This window comes from Anabrus simplex, chromosome 1 (genome assembly GCF_040414725.1).
Source record: "Anabrus simplex isolate iqAnaSimp1 chromosome 1, ASM4041472v1, whole genome shotgun sequence".
In the NCBI taxonomy this organism is placed as follows: Eukaryota; Metazoa; Arthropoda; class Insecta; order Orthoptera; family Tettigoniidae; genus Anabrus; species Anabrus simplex.
Genome location: NC_090265.1, coordinates 1,376,418,874 through 1,376,441,710, shown reverse-complemented (window position 1 = coordinate 1,376,441,710; position 22,837 = coordinate 1,376,418,874). Strand labels below are relative to the sequence as shown.

General features: G+C 39.4%; 1 protein-coding gene across 2 annotated transcripts in view; it reads right to left on the bottom strand.

Annotated features, from left to right (window-relative positions):
- Window positions 1–22,837, bottom strand: part of LOC136858360 (platelet-activating factor acetylhydrolase) — a 109,984-nt gene that overhangs the window by 35,574 nt on the left and 51,573 nt on the right. For both annotated transcript variants that reach the window (XM_067137841.2, XM_067137842.2), the window contains exons 4-5: window positions 22,189–22,354; window positions 15,340–15,466 (exon numbers count right to left, since the gene is read on the bottom strand). In XM_067137841.2, the coding sequence (XP_066993942.2) occupies window positions 15,340–15,466; window positions 22,189–22,354 (293 nt within the window). The remainder of the gene's footprint in view (window positions 1–15,339; window positions 15,467–22,188; window positions 22,355–22,837) is intronic.

The window sequence follows — 22,837 nt, the reverse complement described above, 5'->3', positions numbered from 1 at the left end:
CCATTTAGCCATGGAGCCGGGCCACGAAACAGTAATGTCCGAACAATGGTAGTTTCTAATATTGGCTTTTCTTTTTTTTCTTTTTAGCCAGAAATCCTGTCAATCTTTGAAAGTACTCACAGATGTGAATAGTTCTTTTACAGGATGATCAAAAATCTCGATTCCAATCTCAGCTAACAGACATCCATCTCAATGCAGTAATGAAAATAGCGTCTGCCATTACCATTAAGCCTAACATTGCCAGCAATTGTCAACAGGGCTCAGGAAATCAGTGAACATAAATGGGTCAATTTTAGGCAGCTTATTTTTTATTTTCAGAGGAAGACAAACCACGATGACCAGGGTGTAGACAAGTGCTTACCACAATGTTTTTAGTTATTTCATCACACTTTTGTTTAATCAACTAGAATACTCATAATTTATTACTTTATGTATCTTGAACATGTCAGAATTTGATTCTTGATTCTTCATTTAATATTTGGTTAATGTGTGTAGTATTGATGTAGTCTACAATTCTATTGTCTCTGAATATATCAATAATGTGTTTATTATTATTATTTCATGTACAGTATATTAACAATTTACGGTGCCTTATTAATGATATTGGTGAAGGGCCGTTCTCATTTAGAGGTAGCACACTTTGTTCGTAATGAAGGAAGGAATACTGTGCACCCCTAATGAATCTCCTTAGAATTTCTTCACTCAAATCAGCGTGTGCTAGCCGAGACCGCGCGAGAGTAAAGACACCCTGCATGCAGCTTGCCTGGCATGCGGTTGATCTTGATATGCCTGCATTAGCATCTTTCAACAAGCAGCAAGTACAGCCGCTTACTACATTTAGATTGATTCTTTCACAGCCCGTAACAGTAAACATGATAAAAAGCTCTTGGGCTTTTGCCATGTCAAGAAAACAAGGTGAAATTCCTTACGTTATGCAGAGAACTTTCCTCCACATCTTCACAGGAAAATCTTGACTTTTCATGAGGAAAACTTCTCCAATAATGAAGGTTTGAATTTAAGAATGCTTTACCGTTAGTCTATAGTAAGTGGTACTCTCATTCATCACCAGATGGATCACTGTCAGCATTCCAAGTGGGAGCTGTTTCTTGTTACACTGTAAGTGCGTTGTGAAGTAACCACAAGGTCATCAGATTAATCAGGGACAAAAGTGGTAGAAGAAATAAATAGAAGTAAAAATAATAAAATAAAATGTAATGAAAGACTCACGGGACAGAAGAATAAGACAGAGCTGAGGAATGGAAAGAAAGTGTGTACAAAAAACTGAGCATAATGAGTGTGAGTCGATCCAGGAAGGGGGGGTGGCATGAAAGGGGTACACATGTTATATCACTTAACTGCATAGCCTGGGAAGCTATAGAAATAAGTAAAAATCTCTTCCTTGTCCTTTCACTATTGTTATTTCATTTCGGTGTATTCCAAATTCATACGTTCCTCACCACCAAACGGTTCATTCCAGGCTGTGTGTTGTCATACTTTCATAACATGTGTATACCTGTTATGCCCCCCTACCCCCCACCCCACTGATTTTTATTTCTATTTACTTCTTCTACCACGTTCATCCCTGATCCGTCTCATGATCTTGCGGTTACTTCACAACGTACATACGGTGTAACATCTTAATGAGAGCTTAGATGGAGTTTGTCAACTTGCACTTGGAATGCTGACAGTGAGCCATCTGGTGATGAATGAGAGTACCACTTACTATAGACCAATGGTGAAGCATTCTTAAATTCAAACATTCATTATTGGAGAAGTGTTCCTCATGAGTAGTCAAGATATTCTTCTGAAGATACAGAGTAAAGTTCTCTGTCAAATGTAAAGAATTTCACCTTGTTTTCTTAATTCAGCAAAACCCCAAAAGCTTATTATCATGTCTAAAGTTACTACGTGTTTTGCATTACAGATGTTAAAAACAAAACCCCTCATTTTAATGTCTGACAGTCGGGGTGCAGTTGATGTCATTACATTCTTTAGATATTCCTGGAAAAAGAGTACGTTTCCCCAAGGAAAATTGACACACTTTTTTTGGATGGCTGTGGCAGCCAAAATAAATAAAATTATATGCAGGTTATTCATGTGCTAGCATTTTACCTACTTAGGAAAGATCCCAAACATTATTCTTCCCTATCAGAGGCCATTCATTCCTACCTACTGGGCCAGTTGGCCATGCAGTTAGGGGCACACAGCTGTGAGTTTGCATCCAGGAGATAGTGGGTTCGAACCCCACTGTTGGTAGCCCTAAAGATGGTTTTCTGTAGTTTTCCGTTTTCACACCTGGCAAATGCTGGGGCTGTACCCTAATTAAGGCCATGGTTGCTTCCTTCCCACTTTTCTATCCCATCATTGCCATAAGACTTATCTGTGTCGGTGCAACGTAAAGCAAATTGTAAAAGGAAAGAAAACATTCCTACCTGCAGACAGAGTTTTCCGTGTTGTTGAGAAATAGCTCCAAAAATACTCCATGCTGTTGACACCTCGAGACTATCAAAATATTTATCAGTCAGTGGGAGAAGTTCATTGTTTAGGAGAAGACTGTGATGTGAAAGATTTTAAGTCACTGAGTGAATATTTCAAGAAATTAGATGGCATTAATGAACTGAAATGGGTTATGCTTAAGAAGTATGGAAAGGATGGAAGGGTGGGTGTGAGATCCAAAATGGAGGTCACCTATTGGTTTCATGACCCTTCAAAGAAATTTATGCCCATCCTGAAAGGAGAGAAAATGATGAACCTTGTGTTAGATCCAATACAAATTGCGCCCAACAGAAGAGTGAATTTAGCAAAGATTAATGACGTGACAAATATCTTGAAGAAAGGGTTTGGAGGCAACTGGAGACAAAACAAATAAACAGAGTTTTACTCACACACTGTTGATACTAGAACTGCTGCTGGTGATAATAAGCAAAACATCAATAGAGAGGTTCCCGGGTTCGATTCCCGGCCGGGTCGGGGATTTTAACCTTCATTGGTTAATTCCAATGGCCCGGGGGCTGGGTGTTTGTGCTGTCCCCAACATCCCTGCAACTCACACACCACACACAACACTATCCTCCACCACAATAACACGCAGTTCCCTACACATGGCAGATGCCGCCCACCCTCGTCGGAGGGTCTGCCTTACAAGGGCTGCACTCGGCTAGAAATAGCCACACGAAATTAATAGAGAGGTTGGAGAGGTATGAGACTGCTTGGAACCAGACAGAGGCTTAAACAGAATGTAAAGTTTGTTGAAGGAAAGAGTGTACCCTCAAGCTTCTGTTAACAATGACAGTGTGATTTTGCACTTTAAAGACCTTACGAAGACACAGTATGATATGCAAATTCTTATGAAAATCAAGTTTGGAGTGATTTCATTTTCAGTGGATTCTTGATACATGCCTAACACAGTTACACTTCCATTTGAGTGTTTAGAGATAACCTGTATTGTTTGCTTGCAGTCAGTTTCTTGCTGTTCCTGTAAAATTATATTCTGTGGACATAACACGCTTTGCAACAATATTCCTCATTTTAACTATAAGGGGCAGTCAAATTAAAAATGAAAACCCACCATAACACACATTCTGTGTTGAAGGTGGCAGCTCACAGGTGCATGCAGTTGTTGGGTTATGTCTTTGTTGGTGCACGGACTGGTCTAGTGTGTGTTCATTCAGCTGTAGAAATGCAGGCAAGCAAAGAAGAGCAATGAAGTGTGGTTCGTTTTCTGGTGGTTGAGGGTGCTGGAATACGCGAAACATATCGCCACGTGTCTGCTGTGTATCGTGAACACTGCATGTCCATAGCAAGTGTGGATGAGTGGCATAGGAAAATCCGAGAAGGGCGCACATCGCTGCAAGACGATGCACACCCAGTACAGGCCCATCGAGCCATTACTCCTGATGTGATAGGGCGGATTGATGGCCTTTTCTGGGAATAACAACGAATCATTGAGGAAGAAAGACATTTGTGGACGTCAGTTTCATTCAGATGAGGAAGTGCAAGAGTTGATGCTGTTGTGGATCCGTCAGCGACCTACCTCTTTCTACAAAACTGGAATTGATGATCGTCTTGACTCCCAGTGGGATAAATGTATTAAGGCTTTTGGGAATTACTTTTGAATAAAACCATTCCATGGTCACATTGTAGTGGGTGTTCAGTTTTAATCTGACTGTCCCTTATTCTTATAACTCAGAATTAGGTTAGCATTTTAGAAGAAAGTTCTTCCCAGTGAAAACAAAATTTTACAAAATTTTTAGTTAAATAAGATTTTAAATGTACGTTCACAATGCTGACAATTTTTTTTGGACATAAATATGTCTCAGACCTGGGGATCATCCAAAAATTATAATACTTGAGGTGTCTTTATTGGGTCTGCCCTGTCAATACTTAATACATACAATGACAAACAAAGTTGTTGTCAACATTAAACGTACATGTTTCGAGAAAGGACCATTCTTTTTATCAGCTATCACAAATTTTAAAAACATCCATACATACCTGGACTCTCAAAATTATTACAACTCATAATAAAATATATCTAAAAAACTTATTAAAATTACAGTTCTATTGTTCTCATTATTTTAATGCTTCCAAATGTATAATGTGAACCATGATGCTAGGCGAGGAGTATTATAACTGTCGTAGTCAATACAGACCACCTAGGACCAAAAAATGGTCAAATTTTTCGATAGTGTCATATAACAAAATGTGTGATGCGATGTTATCTAGCAACAGTACCTTGAAAGTTGCATAGGCCATGGATTTGTATGCCATGGCCATCACTCAATACTTCACATCACAGCTTAGACAGTTGCTAAGTAACATCCTGTCACACATTTTATTAAGACATACACTGCCTGAAAAAAAACAAAAACAAACTGAAGCACCTAGAAGAAACGGTAGGGTGTCAATGTAACTTTTTACATGTACACACCATCGGCAGGTATGTGAATTATTAGAGTTGTAATTCTCTGTGACAAGTAAAACGGCCCCCAGAGTGCATTAGTGTTGTTACCAGGCCTGATAGGGTACATAAGGGGCGTGAACAGCGTCAGATGTTGAGTGATCACTGTGAAGGACATGCAGATGCCACTTACTTGTGTGAGACAGCATTATCAGCACCTGACAGAGTTTGAAAGGGGCCTCATTGTGGGTCTCCATTTGGCTGGCTGGTCAAATTGTGCAATATCTAGATTTGTGGGGCAGTGGGATGTGACTGTGGCCCGATGGAGGAATGCATGGGAACGTGAGGACAAGCATACTCATTATCACGGTTTTGGTCAACAATGTCTGTCCACCACAAGGGAGGATCACCGTATTGTGTGCCAAGCACATCATAACCCCTTCACATCTGCACCTGCCATCCAAGAAAAAGAAATGAACTGCCTGCAACATTGTGTGTCATCTCCCACCATTGGTCGGAGACTATGAGCAGCCAGACTAGGAAACTACCTTCCCATGCGTAGGCTGCTATTAACACCACAACACAAACGGCTGTGCTTGGAGTGGTGCCGTAACTGGGAAGCATGGACTGCTGATGAATGGCATTGCATTGTGTTCAGCGATAAATTGCAGTTCTACACTACCCCGGAGGGACCATCGTTAGTGAGTATGCTGGTGACCTTGGGAGAGGCCCCATTCTTCCAATGTTTTGGAGGGGCACAGCAGTGTTACTCCTAGCATCATGGTGTGGGGAGCCATCGGGTTTGACTTCTGGTCATGGGTGGTAGTGATTGACAGAACTCAGATGGCACAACAGTACATCATGGACATCCTGCATCTTCATGTGTTACCTCTCATATGACAATATCGTGGTGCCATTTCTCAACAGGACAATGCTCGTCCACATGTGGCACATGTCTCTGTGAACTGTCTGTGCGATATTGAGATACTCCCGTGGTGAGCAAGATCCCCAGATCTGTCCCTGACAGAACATGTGAGGGACCAGCTCGGACGTTAACTCCATCCCAGTGCCAGTATCCAGGATATCGAGGACCCGTTACTAAAGTTGTGGACCAGTTTGCCTCAGGAGAGGATACAACGGCTTTCTGACATCCTTCCCAATGGAATCAGTGTGTACATCCAGGCCAGAGGGGGTGTAACATCATACTGATAGCTGCCTCTGTGGATCTGTGGTAGAGTGTCGGCCTCCGGATCCCAAGATAGCGGGTTCAAACCCGGCAGAGATAGTTGGATTTTTGAAGGGCGGAAAAAAGTCCATTCAACACTCCATGTCGTACGATGTCAGCATGTAAAATATCTCTGGTGACACATTTGGTGTTTACCCGACAAAATTCATTAAATCTCAGCCATAGACACCCAAGAGAGTTTCGGTTTACTCGGTCTGCTATCTAGTGGGCTTAGAGTAAAACGGAATGTCGAAATTGACGAGCAGACAGCCAGATGGTGTCAGATTGAAATGTCTGCACATGGTAGCTGAGGCCATACGATTATTATTATTATTATTATTATTATTATTATTATTATTATTATTATTATTATTATTATTATTATTATTATCATCATCATCATCATCATCATCATACTGATAAGTGGGCTCGTACTGCCAAGTTCTTCATAAATTTGACTGGATTTTGTAATCGCTGAAATAACATCACATACCCTCTCAACATATGAAGCGACCGGGCGAGTTGGCCGTGCGCGTAGAGGCGCGCGGCTGTGAGCTTGCATCCGGGAGATAGTAGGTTCGAATCCCACTATCGGCAGCCCTGAAGATGGTTTTCCGTGGTTTCCCATTTTCACACCAGGCAAATGCTGGGGCTGTACCTTAATTAAGGCCACGGCCGCTTCCTTCCAACTCCTAGGCCTTTCCTATCCCATCGTCGCCATAAGACCTATCTGTGTCGGTGCGACGTAAAGCCCCTAGCAAAAAAAAAACAAAAAAAACATATGAAGTTTTACTTCATTTCCTCCTCCCCTTCTGGATACTTCAATTTTTTTGTCAGGCAGTGTATTTATGATCATTTCATTTTCGCCAGAGGGAAATTTCGTCACTGAAGTAGATGTATAATAATACACTCGTCAGCGGTGGTCGATACTTGTATCCAAGCTTTTGTTTCTCTCCTGCACTTCTGTCATCACCTGTTTAGCCTGTGTTGCTGTCATTGGTGACTAAAGAAACCATAGCATAAAACCTGTGACCACAAACATAGCATCTAATGGAGAGTGAAGGATGTGGCATTCAAACTGCACAACAGCATGATGCGCCAACAAGAATGATCTTCTGCATTAGCATGCAAGTGTTCAGTTTTACATCTGTGGTCCTTATAATACTTATATCACTTCAGAGGGGTGCCATACGATCTGTCAATGCTGTGTTCACTATTATGATGATGATGATGATGATGATGCTTGTTGTATAAAGGGGCTTAACATCTAGATCATCAGCCCCATGTTCACTATATAGGATAAGCGGAGGAAGTCTGTTGTCTCCCATATGCTGGATATATCCAGTCCATCCAAGCTAATGACTAATGATGGTAGCATCTACACTGTACATCTGTGTCCTCTCAAGAACTGCAACATTGGATACATAGTTATCCCATTCGACGTTCATAATGGATCTAAGATTTTGCTGGTGGAAACATTCCAGTTTCTCAATATCATGATGATAATGTTTAGACAACAACACCTCAGGAAGACTCAATGCAGCAGTTGTCCAAGAGCTTTGTAAGCAGCACATATTCCATTTTCTATATCATTCTCTGAGGTGCAGTTGACTGAGAAAATGCTTCCTAGATATGAGAAGTAATCCTCTAGTTTGAGAGGCATATCAGAGGTGAAAATATCAAAATCTGAGAAAAAAGTTCCAGGAGCTGGCTGTGCAAGCACTTTACTTTTATGAAAGTTGATAGCCAAGCCAAATTGATCATTTGCACTCTTGAAGCAGTTGACAGAGTGTTCCAACAGAGAGCTGAATAAGTATGGTTATTTGCGTATTGACTCCAATGGTATTTTAGGTTTGCGAATCCTAGGGAGTCTCTCAGTTTCACACCCTTTGTGGCCCTTGTCTTTCTTTGATCAGTACCTTCATTTTTTGAAGTGTTGGACCCCTTCCATTTTTCCCCCTGATTTAAAAAAAAAATGCTAATTGTTCGGGGCATCGACCCATGTGGTTCTTTTGACCCTACTGGCACCGTATTGTATGAACCTGTGTGTAACTGGAATGGCAGTAGTGTGGAATGTTGTGTGTGAGGAAAGGAAGATTAAGGACATCACAAACACCCAGTTCCCAGGCCAGGGATATTAATCATTACAATTTAAAAACCCTGACCCAGCCGGAAATCGAACCCGGGGCTGTCGGGTGAGAGGCGGACGCATTACCCCCTACACCGCGGGGCAGGACTTCCCTCCGATTAGTGTTAATAGAGGATGGTTGTCCAGTTGTACTTCCTCTTAGAACAATAATTGCAACCATCACCACCTGTGTAACACAATTCAATGATCCAGGTGAGGTTTGTGAGCCTTTGTACACGTAACATGGCCTGATTAAAAACTTCCCTATCAAATCTGATTTCTACACCACATAGAGCATACCTGTCAGGAACAGAGTAAAAAATGTAGGTGCAAGTATACAATCTTGCTTGAGCCGATTAATAACTGGATATTCCACAGATAAGTCATTCTGATTAAGTACCTGTCTAATTATATCATCATGAAGTGCTTGAATGAGTCCAACAAAACGTTCAAGGCAGCCAAATTACCTTAGAACAATCCACATTGCATTGCTGGACACTGTATCAAAGGCCTTTTCCAGATCATAAAGTATTAAAAGCAGTGTTTTCTGTTCTACTTTGCACTCCTCCTTCAGTTGTCTTGTACAGAAGGTCATACCGATGGTGCCCCTGGAGGTGCAAAATCCACACTGAGATTCTGGAAGTATCTTCTCAGGGACTACTTGAGGAAAATTCAATAAGATTCTAGCAAAAGCTTTTCCTGCTACAGAGAGCAAGGAAATATGGCTATAATTACCACAAAAATTTTAGTCACCTTTTTTACAGATTGTGACAGTGATTGAACTCTTCATGCCAGCTGTTACGTTTGGGTTTCCCATATTAGAAGGGTCATAGAAAAGAGCCTGGTTTTCAGAGGTAAGCTGCCACTTTGAATGGATTCTAGGGTAATGTTGGTCTGGTTCAGCAACCTTTCTTGCTTTCAGAGTGTCAAGGGCTTTACTGTTTTCTTGAGAAGTTGGATGGGGAGCCATTCAAGGCTGTTGAGGATGTTGACGTACATGCTTGAAGAAGTTCTCAGGAGTAATGGAGCTGTGATTTAAAAGTGGACTGAATTATTCTTTCCATCATGCCAGCTTGTCTTGACTGTCAGTAAGGATGGTAGTACTGTTAGGTCCACTGAGCTCTTTTAGACAAAATCAAAACCAAACCCAATGGCTCAACAGACACGAAGAGCCATGGTCTACCAAGTGATCACTGTTCTGCCCAAAGGCCTGCAGATTATGACGTGTCGTGTTGGCACAATGAATCCTCTTGGCTACTATACTTAGCTTTCTAAACCGGGGCCACTATCTCATCATTAGATAGCGCCTCAATTGTAATTATATAGGCTGAGTGGACCTTGAAGCAGCCCTCAGATCCAGCCATCTGAAGAGCATGGAATTCTGTCTAATGACAACCAAGTCCCACAGTTCGGTGTACCATATGGATATATAATGTGCTTCATCTGCTGTTAGTCCTGGTTTATTTCTTAGTTTTGAATGTAGTTGTTTCAGAGCTGTCGAGTATGAGTGTGTGAGAGGTAGTTCGTTTCCCAGTGGCTTAAGGATGCCTTGTATGTACGGTTGTTTAATTTCATTCCAGGCCTTGTTCTTTGAAGATATTTTGCTTATTATGTTGCAACCAGCAAAAGCGTGTAGTGCTGGTAGGACATTAGTATTTGTATCTCCCAAGGTGTCAGATATTGTGGCAACCTATTTTTCTTGATTTTTAGATGTAACTCGCATCAATAGACCTGAGTAGTTATAATTTTTCAAGTTTGGCCAGAAATGAATGACCAAAACAAAAACATCAGTAGGCCTATCTGAACTATAAATCATTAGCTCTGATCCAGGTTGTACAGCATGAAAAGCATGCACGTATATTCTGGAGGCTGCTCCCGTATGATTTGAAAAGTGTAAGTCCAAATATACAGATTTAGCACAATGCAGCTTCTTGTCTGTCAGCAGTTTCTTATTGGCAAAAAAATCTTAATGAATAACTCCCAGACTGGGGGAAGTATAAAGCTGTTTAAGCATCTTTCTATTACAGTTTCATCCATAATGTATCCTTCACACTGTAGTCTGGAATGCAGCATTTCTTTCCTCAGTTTAACTGTTGGGTCTTTAATAGTCCTCTCTGAATTATCAATTTGTCGGATTCGTTCAGCCATTTCTTCCAAAGATTCGTTACTCATCATTACCATTGGTGACTTTGACCTATCAGATGGTTGTGAAATTATAAATTTTTCTCCAAAGTATCAATTAAAAGATCTTTGTAATTCTGTTTTTGATAGCAATCTCCTCAATGCCATTAATTTCAATGATTCCATTAGTTAAATTAGTTCAAAAGCTTTATTTTTTGAACCTGACACTTATTTCTCTCAACAACTGGTTTAATGGTTCCTGTAGAACCTCTCGAGGTACTGTTTGAGAGGGCCGACCCCCTTTATTTCCCAACTTCCCCCTAATGTAGGTGTAATCTCTTAGGCACGATTTGTGATATCTGACTTCTAGCGCCAACAAATTGTCAACTGTGTTACACTTACACATTCTAGTAAATACAATATCACTTTTATCTCAAGCTACTTTGAAAAAAAGTTCAGCTGCCGGACGTTCACTTAAAATAAATAATTTATCATCATTTTTCTTGGTTTTTTGACAGCAAATAATACATTTATATTTCAAGTCCATATATTTAGGATTTCTTTGGCCACACTGTCAAGGATTAAATTAATGTAGAAGAGCCACTGTTCTCATTATGCTATTCTACTTCTGCTTCTCCAGTGCTTTCTGACTTCTTCTAATTTTCTCTTCACTAACATAAGTCGCAAGGCACACTTTGTGCCATGAAAATGTTTGATTTTCTTCAATGGGATGGAAAAAAAACCAAGAAGCCATTTTGAAACTTCATCTTTATGCTCATTTGCACTTTGAACTATTACAAAGATTTTAGCCGTAGACTTAAGTATTAAGCTATTCAGTCCACTGCAAAACACACACACACATTTTAATCTCCCATGAGTTTTCGCTTCACTGGCAGCACTACAATAGATATTCATGTACACTGTCACAACACCATTTGTAAAGCACTCATATATGAATGAACTGATTGTTAACAAACTAAACACATAAATGGCAACATGGTGTGCGTGCATCGTGTTCATGTTAGGCGGAGCACGGAGGCCTACAATGACATGGTGCCAGGGCAGTAGCCACGTCACAAACTTTTGAAGTTAATTACTTCTTTGCTTAGAAGAAAGTTTGCATTAACTTCTTAGTTTTAAAAAAAAAAGGTCAATCTAATTAAGTGTTATGAAAACACATAGAAGTAAAATTATGTTAGTGTTCATTTTTATATTTTGTACTTTTCACTGAAAGGGTGAAAGATATAAATAAAGGTGCAATACACCTTTTTTTAGTATTTTAAATTGCCCTTAAAAATAAAAAGGATTGGACCAGGGATCATGCTGATTATGGCGTCAACATGATGTGGCTCATTCGCCATCTTTAATGGTGACTCAAGATAAGCCCGACCACAAAATTTGGTGACTACCTGCATTTCTACATACTCTAAAGAGTCGTAATTAAGAATTAAAAAAGAAACTGCATCCAAAAGGTTTTGCAGACTCATGCGCCAATACAGCCTTGTCTATATCCAACACTTGAAATATTCCTTCCCCAGTGTTATCATCACATTCCACCAAAGCAAGTAGCAGAGTAACAATCTGTTCTTTTTTCTCACTAAAATAAGTAAACACCAATGGATACAATTGACAGTCATTGTTATCATAACTAACATCAGTAGACCGAGCTCGATAGCTTCAGTCGCTTAAGTGCGGCCAGTATCCAGTATTCGGGAAATAGTAGGTTCGAACCCCACTGTCGGCAGCCCTGAAAATGGTTTTCCGTGGTTTCCCATTTTCACACCAGGAAAATGCTGGGGCTGTACCTTAATTAAGGCCACGGCCGCTTCCTTCCCACTCCTAGCCCTTCCCTGTCCCATCGTTGCCATAAGACCTATCTGTGTCGGTGCGACGTAAAGCACCTTGCAAAAAAAAAAAAAAAATCAGTAGACAATGAGTAAGGCGCATTTTGAAGACTGTTAACCATTTCTGATACTGATGACTCAGGCATACTTCTCACTACTGCAGTTATCTTGGTTCTGCCACTTCCACACTTTTTAGCAATTTTCAAGTTGGGGGAACATGGCTTGAATAATCATCTATCATAATCTCCTGCAGATGAGGGAAAGTTGTGTTCAGTCAAAAAATGTGTGAAATAAATGGTGAGTGTCTTGCATCGCCCTTTGATACGCCCGTACTCTTCACATTTTTTAGATTTCATATGCCTTTGGCAGTCATCATGTCCTCCATGTTTAATTAAAAAATCACACTTGCATGTTTCACAAAACAGGTGGTTTGGCAAAAGTTTAGATAGTAAACTCTTCTGTATACTGCTTTTGGTAATGTTCAATCAATCAATCAATCAATCAATCAATCAATCAATCAATCAATCAATCAATCAATACTGATCTGCATTTAGGGCAGTCGCCCAGGTGGCAGATTCCCTATCTGTTGCTTTCCTAGCCTTTTCCTAAATTATTTCAAAGAAATTGGAAATTTATAGAACATCTCCCTTGGTAAGTTATTCCAATCCCTAACTCCCCTTCCTATAAATGAATATTTGCCCCATTTTGTCCTCTTGAATTCCAACTTTATCTTCATATTGTGATCTTTCCTACTTTTATAAACGCCATTCAAACTTATTCGTCTACTAATGTCATTCCATGCCATCTCTCCGCTGACAGCTCGGAACATACTACTTAGTCGAGCAGCTCTTCTTCTTTCTCTCAATTCTTCCCAACCCAAACATTGCAACATTTTTGTAACGCTACTCTTTTGTCGGAAATCACCCAGAACAAATCGAGCTGCTTTTCTTTGGATTTTTTCCAGTTCTTGAATCAGGTAATCCTGGTGAGGGTCCCATACACTGTTGATTTGCAGCGAACCATCTTGGTGCATCGTCACCTGGCTCTTCATAGCTTTTATGCTTAAACATCTTGTTATTTCATTTAACCATGAAATAGGGTTGCACTACGTGATATCAGCACCACTTTGTGACTCTGTGTTTTGTAACCAAATCAGGCAACTCAGTACTCAACCAGAGGTACCAGAACAAGAACTGAACACATGCAGTATATTCAAGGAATGTGTTCGGCAGAAATTTTACACTCATGGTCAAAGGTTGTAAACAAATATTGCCATCTCATAATTTCTTAATTAAATAATGTTATTGTTTTTACATCACACTAACTACATATTTGGAGATACCGAGGTGCCAGAATTTTGTCCTGCAGGATTTCTTTTACATGTCAGTAATTCTACCGACACAAGGTTGACATATTTGAGCACCTTCAAATACCACTGGACTGAGCCAGGATCGAACCTGCCAAGTTGGGGTTGGAAGGCCAGAGCCTCAACCATCTGAGCCACTCAGCCCGGCACCGTAACTTTTTTTTCACAAACTATCTTTTAACAGCGAGTCTCTATGTGACGTACTGTATGAAACTTAGTGCTTCACATTAGTGGGGAAAATGGAAAATTAAAAAACAACACTGCAAATTACACTCCTCATCCACAATAGAGTCATTTTTTAAGAGTATATTTTCTATTAAGATAAGAGCACATAGTTTCTTCAAGGTTGCTGGTGAACTGTATCATTTTCTGCAGTAATGTATGTATGTTTGAAATGTTATTGCTTACTTGCCATTGCTTATTTCACTCTTTTATTTGTTTAGGACTGTTTATTGTCACAGATTTGGTGTACAACTACCTGTATTGCATTCCTTGAGTGACGCTGTTCCCTTCAAAATTTCAGCCAATGGCATAGCGTCTTTACGTTCATGAAGATGACATAATCAAGTTTGATAGTGAAACAATTTACTGCATCATATAAAACTCCTCTTCCTCTCAGACATGAAAAAATGTTACAATTTCCTTTTTAATGTTAGGTTCTCTTCTCCTTTTGTGTTTATCCTGTGTTTCTAATCTTTTAACAACTGTATTCATCTTTATTATTTTATCTCTTTCCTTTTTTCTGTGTTTATCTGGTTTCCTTATTATTGTACAATTCTCACAATACAATTAGTGTTGAAGTTCGTCCTCCTGATAAAGCTGGGAAGCAGAAATGAGCTTGTTGGTGACCAAGAAGAAATGAATGTAGGAGAATTAGGATTGATGAGAAGAGAGCTTCCTCTTTGAAGATTGCAAAGATATGGAGATTGTCCTTATCCTTTTGCATTTTCATGTCTGTCCTTGTCTCTTTTTCTAGTGCTACCTCTTCCGATATTGTCCTGACATTGTCTCTCTCCAATTATGTGTTCATTTTAATGTTCCAGTCCCTCTACATGTGACTTGATTTGCTGCTAGTTTGTTCCTCTCCATTACTTATAATGACTAGTTGGGTTCCTTTTCTCCTTTTGTGCTTATCCCGTGTTCCTAATCTTTTACCAACTGTATCCATCTTTATAATTTTATCTCTTCCATTTTCCTGTCCTTATCTGGCTTTATTATCATATACTCTTAACATAAAGAAATATCTGTCCAGATGATCTCTCAAGGAGTGTTGATGAAGCTGGAGAGCAGAAATGAGCTTGTCGGGGACCGAGAAGAAATAGCTGTAGAAGAATTAAGATCAATAAGGGGAAAGCCTAGGCCTATCTAAGAAGGTGATATAGGAAGGTATGGAGATTGTCCTTATCCTTTCAGGTCTTCATGTTTGTCCTCATCTCCTTTTTTATTGCTCCCTCTTGTGATGTAGTCCTGTCATTGCATCTGTCCTACTGTCAGTTCCTTTTCATATTGCCATCTCTCTACATGCAACTTGATTTGAAGTTCCTTTCCAGTTTGCCAACACTGGGTGTGGTGACCACTTGGATAGATCATCCAAATGCTATTAACAAGGGGAGAAGTAGAAAGGAACTAGACACCATACCACAAGAAGCATGAAGTGGTCCTCTGGCCTACCTGGGAGCAAAAACTAGGCCCCCAGTGTCCAGTTCAGATGAGGCACAAGAATAAAGATGTAATGGTATATCATTGCTGACAAACCTGCTGTTCTCTTGCAGCGTAGTGATTCGGTCCCAAAGGCACTCTTTTGAAAGGAATCCATGTTGGTTTTAACTTTTCCTTGTCCTCAGAAGATTTATAGTAAAATGATGTACAAGCAGAGCTATCCCTGTATGAAGAAAAGAACAACAAGTAACAACAATATAACAACATATCCAAGGGAAGATATTCAAATAACAGTGTAATTAACAAGAGTATAAGCATTTTATGCTCTCAATGAAAAAAATTAGAAAGCCCAGTAGGGTTAGTCAGAACTGATATGATAAAAGGTTATTTATAGCAAGTTTTTAAAAATAATTACTGTACTTTGAATGGTTTAATTTATTACTTTCAGTAGACTTAGAACCAAACCCCATGGTGCAGCCATGGCCTACCAAATAGCTGCTGGTCAGCCTGTGGGTGAAGTGAAAGGATGCATTATCTGTACCCATTGCATGTTGTAAGAGGCTATTACGAGGGGAACAACCAAAGAATCTGTAATCGCTCTCTCATCTTCTAAGCCCAAAAGCATATCCATGGTTCTATGCTTTTCCGTGTAGCGGAGAACTTTATGTATATATTTTTTGTTTATCTCAAGCAGATTTATTGGATTATGTCAATAATTCCTCACCCAAAAAAGGGAAAGAAGAAATCAGATACCCTGAAATTTATAAGAGGAATATGATATAATAAAATAAGATGGAAAAATAGTAAGCAATGAAATTACGAGGTAAGGTGATGAGTGTTATCCAGGACCTCATGCAAAGATCACTCAATCTGGTGGAGATGGGCAAGATATATATGGAAGAACAGGCACTGCACCTAGGTGTAGTGTTAGATAAAAATCTAACCCAGAATCCACATATAGAAAGGAACATAACCCGGGCCAAGAACTTGCTGTATGCATGTAAAAGAGCCACTGGGAAGACATGGGGCCTAATACCATCAGTGTTAATGTGGATATACACAATGATCATTACACCGTTGATGGCCTATGCTGCAGTCATCTGGTGGGCAGAAAGTAAGTCAAAGAAAAGTCGGCAGTAGACTGGATAGCCTACAGAGAATGGCATGCATAGCCATAATTGGGGCTGTGAGAACTACGCCGACAGAAGCCTTGAATAGTTTATTAGACCTCCCATAACTATCATCATCATTTCTTCGCTTCAGCAAGCCGGGTGCAGTTGTTTACGAGCCTCCTCCAGTTTGTTCTATCCATCCACAGATGCTGCTCATATATGCAACACCAGTTCACATCTCTAATTTCAAGGTCCTTCATTATCTGTTTTTCCCAAACATCATGAGGTATTCCTCTTGGTCTCTTCCCAGGAATATTGTGGTCAAAGTATGTTCAAGGAGTCCTGTGAGGGTTCATTCTTTTCATGTGACCATACCATTGCAATCTCTTCACTTCTAGAGTCTCCAGCAAGCTTCTTTCCAATCCAAGCTGTTGTCGGATATCCACATTCCTTATTTTATCCATTTTTGTTTTTTGTAGACAAGAACGGAGGAACTTCGTTTCTGTTGCCTGAAGATGACTCTTTGTTGGTCCAGTAAGTGTTGCTGCTTCCAGGCCATACGTCAATATAGGTACTAGATATATTTTGTACAAGCTGATCTTGGAAACTAACGGAAAGTATCCCAAAGTATTTGACATACAGCGTGATAGAATTTGGAAGCTTTCTGTATTCTGTTACTAATCTCTTGATGTATGGTATTGTCTGATGACAGAACACTACCTACACTACCTACAATATCCATCTCCTTATCTCCAATTTTTAGATGAACAGTTTGGAGAGTTTCTACTCATCACCAAGCCAACTGTCTTCGTTTTGCTGATTTTGAGACGTAAGGTTGTAAAAGCTTCATACCAGAGATCTAGTCTAATTTGTACTTCCACTTCTGTCTCACCCCATACCATTACATCATCAGCAAAAACCAGGGCATTAGTTGTTGGATCCTTTCTCTTAACCATTTTTAAACTTCATCCATTATGATTATGATGAGAAGTGGCAAAAGACAACTTCCTTGCTGGACTCCACTCTTCGTTTCAAACCAACCAGACCTTCCATCCTGGACCTGGACACAACACTTGGTTTCATCATATAATCATTGTACTCGTGCTATGATGTCATCAGGCACTTTCTTATGTCTCAAACATTCCCATATATGCCTGCACGGTACTTGGTCATATGCTTTCTCGATGTCCAGGAAAACAGTTATAAGTGTTTTACCTTTCTCCCAATACTTCTCATAGAGCATTCTGGTGGCAAAAATGAGATCTATAGTTGATCTGTGAGGTCTAAATCCATATTGATCCTCCTCAAGTGTAGGTTCAATATATTTTCTAATCCTGCTCTCAAGGATGGATTCGTAGATTTTGAGGCCATGTGACAGCAGAGTTATACCTCTGTAGTTGGTACATTTCTTTCTATCTCCTTTTTTTCAACAATGGGATGATGACTCCTTGCTTCCAGTCATTGGGTATTACATTCTCTTTCCAGATTCTATATAGTACCCTGTACATCCACTGTTGTCCTACCTCTCCTAGTACTTTGATCATCTCAACACTTAATTCATCTGATCCAGTTGATGTGTTGTTGTTTAGCTTAGATATTGCTGTCTCTACTTCCAACCATGTCAGACTAGTGGTATTTGTGCTGCCAAAATCATAAGGTTCGTCGTCTAATGGAATGACATTTTCATAACAGTTCAGCAAAGTTTCAAAGTGCCTTTGGAACTCCTGTGATATTTTGGTTTTATCCCTAGTCATCTCACCATTAGGAAGTTCTACAGATTGGATAGATTCATTTTGGGTTCTTCTATTCTTAACAATACTGTATAACAGTTTTTTATTTCCATTCTGCGTTATTTTGGTTATTTTGGCCAGATCTTCCTTGCATTTCTGCTTTTCAGCTACAACCAACTATTTGACCTGTAATTTTTTATTTCTGTAAAGTGACACCTTCTCTTCTATTTCATGTTGATCTCCCCGTGTTCTTGGTTGATATAAGGATCTTCTTGCATGGTTTCTGTCATTGATAACCTTTTTAATATCATCATTCCACCAGGCAGTTTCTTTGGGTTTTCTTATTTGACTCTGTCATCCACATATTTTTTCTGCTGTACCAACCACAACCTTTTTTTGAGTATCCCATTCTTCATCTAACAATTTCAGTTCTTCTCTCGGCAACAACATACGGACACCTTCCCTGAATTCTCCCTTTACACTTGGCTTGGTTAGTTGCCAAGTTTATATTTTTGGGACTCTTCAATCCCATCACTATGCAATTTCATAAAAGGACAGGCTAGAATGAGTTCATATAGATTGGCACAATCAGAGTGCTGGAATGCACAAAGACCCAATCTAGGACACTGTAAAATTAACAGAGTAATATCAGAGGAAGTTCTACACATGCCTTCTGATCATATGATACCAAAGTACAACTTTGAAAAACCGTTTGAGAACCAGATAATAAAAAAACAAGACTGGGATATCGACAAATGGAATACTGAAAAAGAAGATATAGTGTGGTGGAATGATTGCTCAAAGACTGTGGATGGTACAGGAGGAGGGATCAACGGGGGAAGACCTGAGAAATCAATATAGATGAGCCTGGGCAGACACACTACAGTCAAGCGGAAGTGATAGCAATCACAACCTGTCTTGAAGAAAATTTGAAAATGAACTATAAGAATAAGAACATTTTCAGTTTTATGGACAGCCAAGCGGCCATTAAGGCACTAGAGGCAGTCCGGATAATATCCAGAATTGTCTGGTATTGCCACTCTCTTCTCCTGAAGCTCTCAAAGTACAACATTGTCAAAATAATATGGGTACCAGGGCATGCAGGTATAGAAGGAAATGAAAAGGCAGATAAACTGGCCAGGAAAGGGGCAGAAACACATTTTGTAGGCCCAGAAACGGACAAGCCCGACACTACATAGGAAAATGGGTACAAAAGAAACAAATGGAAAACTGGAAAAATACTCCAGGATGCAGGCTTGCAAAGGAACTGATAAAAGGACCAAACAAGAAGCGTACTAAAGAACTGTTGAAACTCAGCAGAGAAAATATAAGATGGGTAGTAGGACTGTTGACAGGACTCTGCCATCCGAAAAAACACCTACACGGAATTGGAGTAATAAGAGACAACATATGTAGGAAATGCAATGAAGCAGAGGAATCAGCTGAACACATACTTTTCGAATGTGAGGCGCTGGGTTGAATCAGATTCTTCACTCTAGGACTACCAGGTGAAGAGAGAGAAAAAATCCAAGAAGACCCAATAAGAACAACCTGCATCTTTGTGAAGGTAGGAGGTATATCTAGGTGGGAATGAAGGAAAAACATAGTAGCAAAAGATCTTAGAAGTTAACGCTAATTAGGAACTAAGAGGCCCCATGAAGAAAAGAAGAAGAAGAAGCAATGAAATACCAGCCAAGTTCGGGAACTTTTAGCATAATACAGTGCCCATTTGCAGTTAAATCAGTATCATACAAGTATCCAAAATTATTTTTAATGTAACATTACGCTCATTTTTAGAAATTCTGACCTACCGTATTTACGCAAATAATCCCCGCCACCGAATAATCCCTGCACCCTAACTTTAGGAAGGCTGATTTTGAAGGGGAAAAAAATGCCAACATTGACACAAATAAAACCCACGTCCCAATTTCGTCCCTGAAATTTGTTTTAAAAATATGCGGGTACTATTCACGTAAATACAGTATTTTATGTGGTCTATTACAATTTAAAGTTATGTATTCAAATGCAGTTTCAAAGCTGATCTTCTGTATCCCATTTTATTTTTAATATAACAACATAAAATCAAAACAGGTACAAAATGTGTAATTCCAATTTTCAGTACTGGTATTTTCAATTTTCTTTTTCTTTTTTGATTATTTGAGAAGTTCTGAAAATTCTGTTATGTATTAAATTAAAAGTTGTCCACCTCTGTAATGTAATGGAATAACACTAACTAACCAAGTTAGTTAGCACTATTAGCTACTGTTCTTGGAGGCCCGGGTTTGATTCCCAGGACTGCCAGAAATTTAATATTGACACGGCTGGTATGTCGTTAAAAAGGTACATGCAGCTCACCTCCATTGGGGGTGTGCCTAAAACGAGCTGAACCACCTCAGGACAAGGACATGAATTTACTGTAGTTGAAAGTTATGTATTGTGATATGTTTTGGTATTAAAAACTCAAAATAAAAATAAAAACAAGATATATTTTTTTGATTTTATTGCAGAAAGGGACCTCTGTTGGCAGTTTTCAAATACTTTTTTCTGGAAATAAATTGGCTTAATTTTTATTCATTATAATGTAATATATGCATCACATAGTAGTAAAGAATGCTTTAAAAAAGTGCGGTTGTATTGTATTGTATTGTATTGTATCGTAAAATGACTCAGATCCCTTTCCAAAATAAGATGTTGACATACTGTGTTTACTTGGAACATTAGCATGCAAGAAATAGCCTCATCTTGCTAAAAATTAAATTTAACTATGACAACAGACTATGACTATCATGAACTAATGAAAGTAATGGAGATACAGGAAAAGGTCATATTTCTAAGGTAAGGTTATGTTCTACTAAACTGTCAAAGTTGTCCTTGGTTTCACTTTCAGAAATCGTCGTTGTCGGCCGATACTCGTATCCGAGTTTTCATTCCTCGCCTGCAGTTCTGTAATCCTTAGTCCACACGATAGGTCGCGCTGATGGCTTATCAGACCAATTCTCGCATAAAACATGTGACCACACATGTTGCATTCGACATAAATGGGGGACGTGGCAGTGTTGACGTAGCTTCTTTCTCTGGCGGATCTTCTCTTCCGGTCTTCGACATTCCTGCTCAAACTGTGCAACTGCAGCTGAGATCGCAATGCGAGAGTATTCCAAATATTTGGGTTTATGTCTACTCTTCTCATGGTCTGCTTAAGTTGGTCTTTATATCGCTTCAGAGGAGCACCACGAGCCCTCTTGCCGGTGCTGAGTTCACTATACAAGATTTGCCGAGGGAGTCTACTGTCACTCATATGATGGACATGGCCTGCCCATCTAAGTGGATGACCAACGATGGTGGCACTTCGATACTATTCAGCTTTGCTTTCTCAAGAACTGCTATATTAGTTATATAGTCATCCCATTTGATGTACATGATGGATCTAAGTTTTTGTTGATGAAAGCGTTCCAAGTTTCTTGATGTTCTGGTGATATAGGGTCCAGGTTTCACGCCCATAGAGTAACGTAGAAATAACAACAGCTTGGTACACCATTATTTTTGTGTGGATACTTAGATCTTTGTTCTGGAATACACGATGTGAGATACATCCAAAGGCCACATGGGCAGCCTGTATTCTGTTTTCCACGCCCTTCTCAGAGATACAGTGCATTGAGAGAATACTCCAAAGGTTCAAGAAGAACTTATTTCAATTTTGTATTTAGGACAACCATATTTCTGAATTCTGTGCAAGACAACTCCAGGAAAAGTGCAGAGAACAAATTACACCTCTGTTCTTAGTGTTCTATGACCTTGCTTCATTTCCTTATCTGACATCTCCTGTATCACCTGGCATCATTCAACTGCATTTCGATACTTTTGTTTTTGATTTCTTATTTCACCAGAACTATTCATTGGTTTTTGAAGGAAGCGTAAGAGGCAAGAAGGGTAGAAGGAGACCGATACCATGAATATAGCTTAGAATAGAGGCATGAAACAGAGTTAAATAGTGATAAAGAGGTTAGCAAAGGATAGGATGATAGGGAAAGCTACGTCAAACAACTTATGTACTGATGACCCAAGCACATTTTATTATTGATTTTGAAGGAATGAAGTTCACTTACCTGTGCTCCAGGGCAGCTACAACAAAACCATGTGATGCAAGTTCTGCACACAAAATGGAATAGAAGAATCTGGTAGCCCCTAGGCCATGTGAAAACACTATTACTGGCAACTTCTTGTCTGTTTTCTGAAGAGGTTCACCCCACACAATAGGAATATACATCTTTCCTTAAAAAGAAAGAAGCACATTAACCAAATTTGTAAGAAGGAAGAGTTAACGTAAGAAATTTCATTTTCTTTTTGTCCGTATTGAACTGAGAATTACAATGAATAAACTTTTAATGTCTACCTATTCAATACAATAATAATGATGTTTATAGATGTAATTACAACATTTTAATTATATTCAGGTCTAGTTTTGATGCATTTTTGCGTCATCCTCAGCTGTACAAAGAAATCGGAAAAATAGGTAAATTACATAAAACTCATGATTTCCTTATAGTATTTCTTTAAAAAAATGTTCAAATTCCAAACAAGAGTAATTTTACGTCTTATGCACAAAAAGTTTTCTAAATATTCATTTCGTAGTCCACGCCCACCAGATCTCCTCCACATGACCACTACCTACGCCCTACTTCTGCCTACCCCTATTGTCCCTCCCTTGTCCCGTCCAAAGATGCATACCTGACTCGAGCTGTCTATTGTTTACCT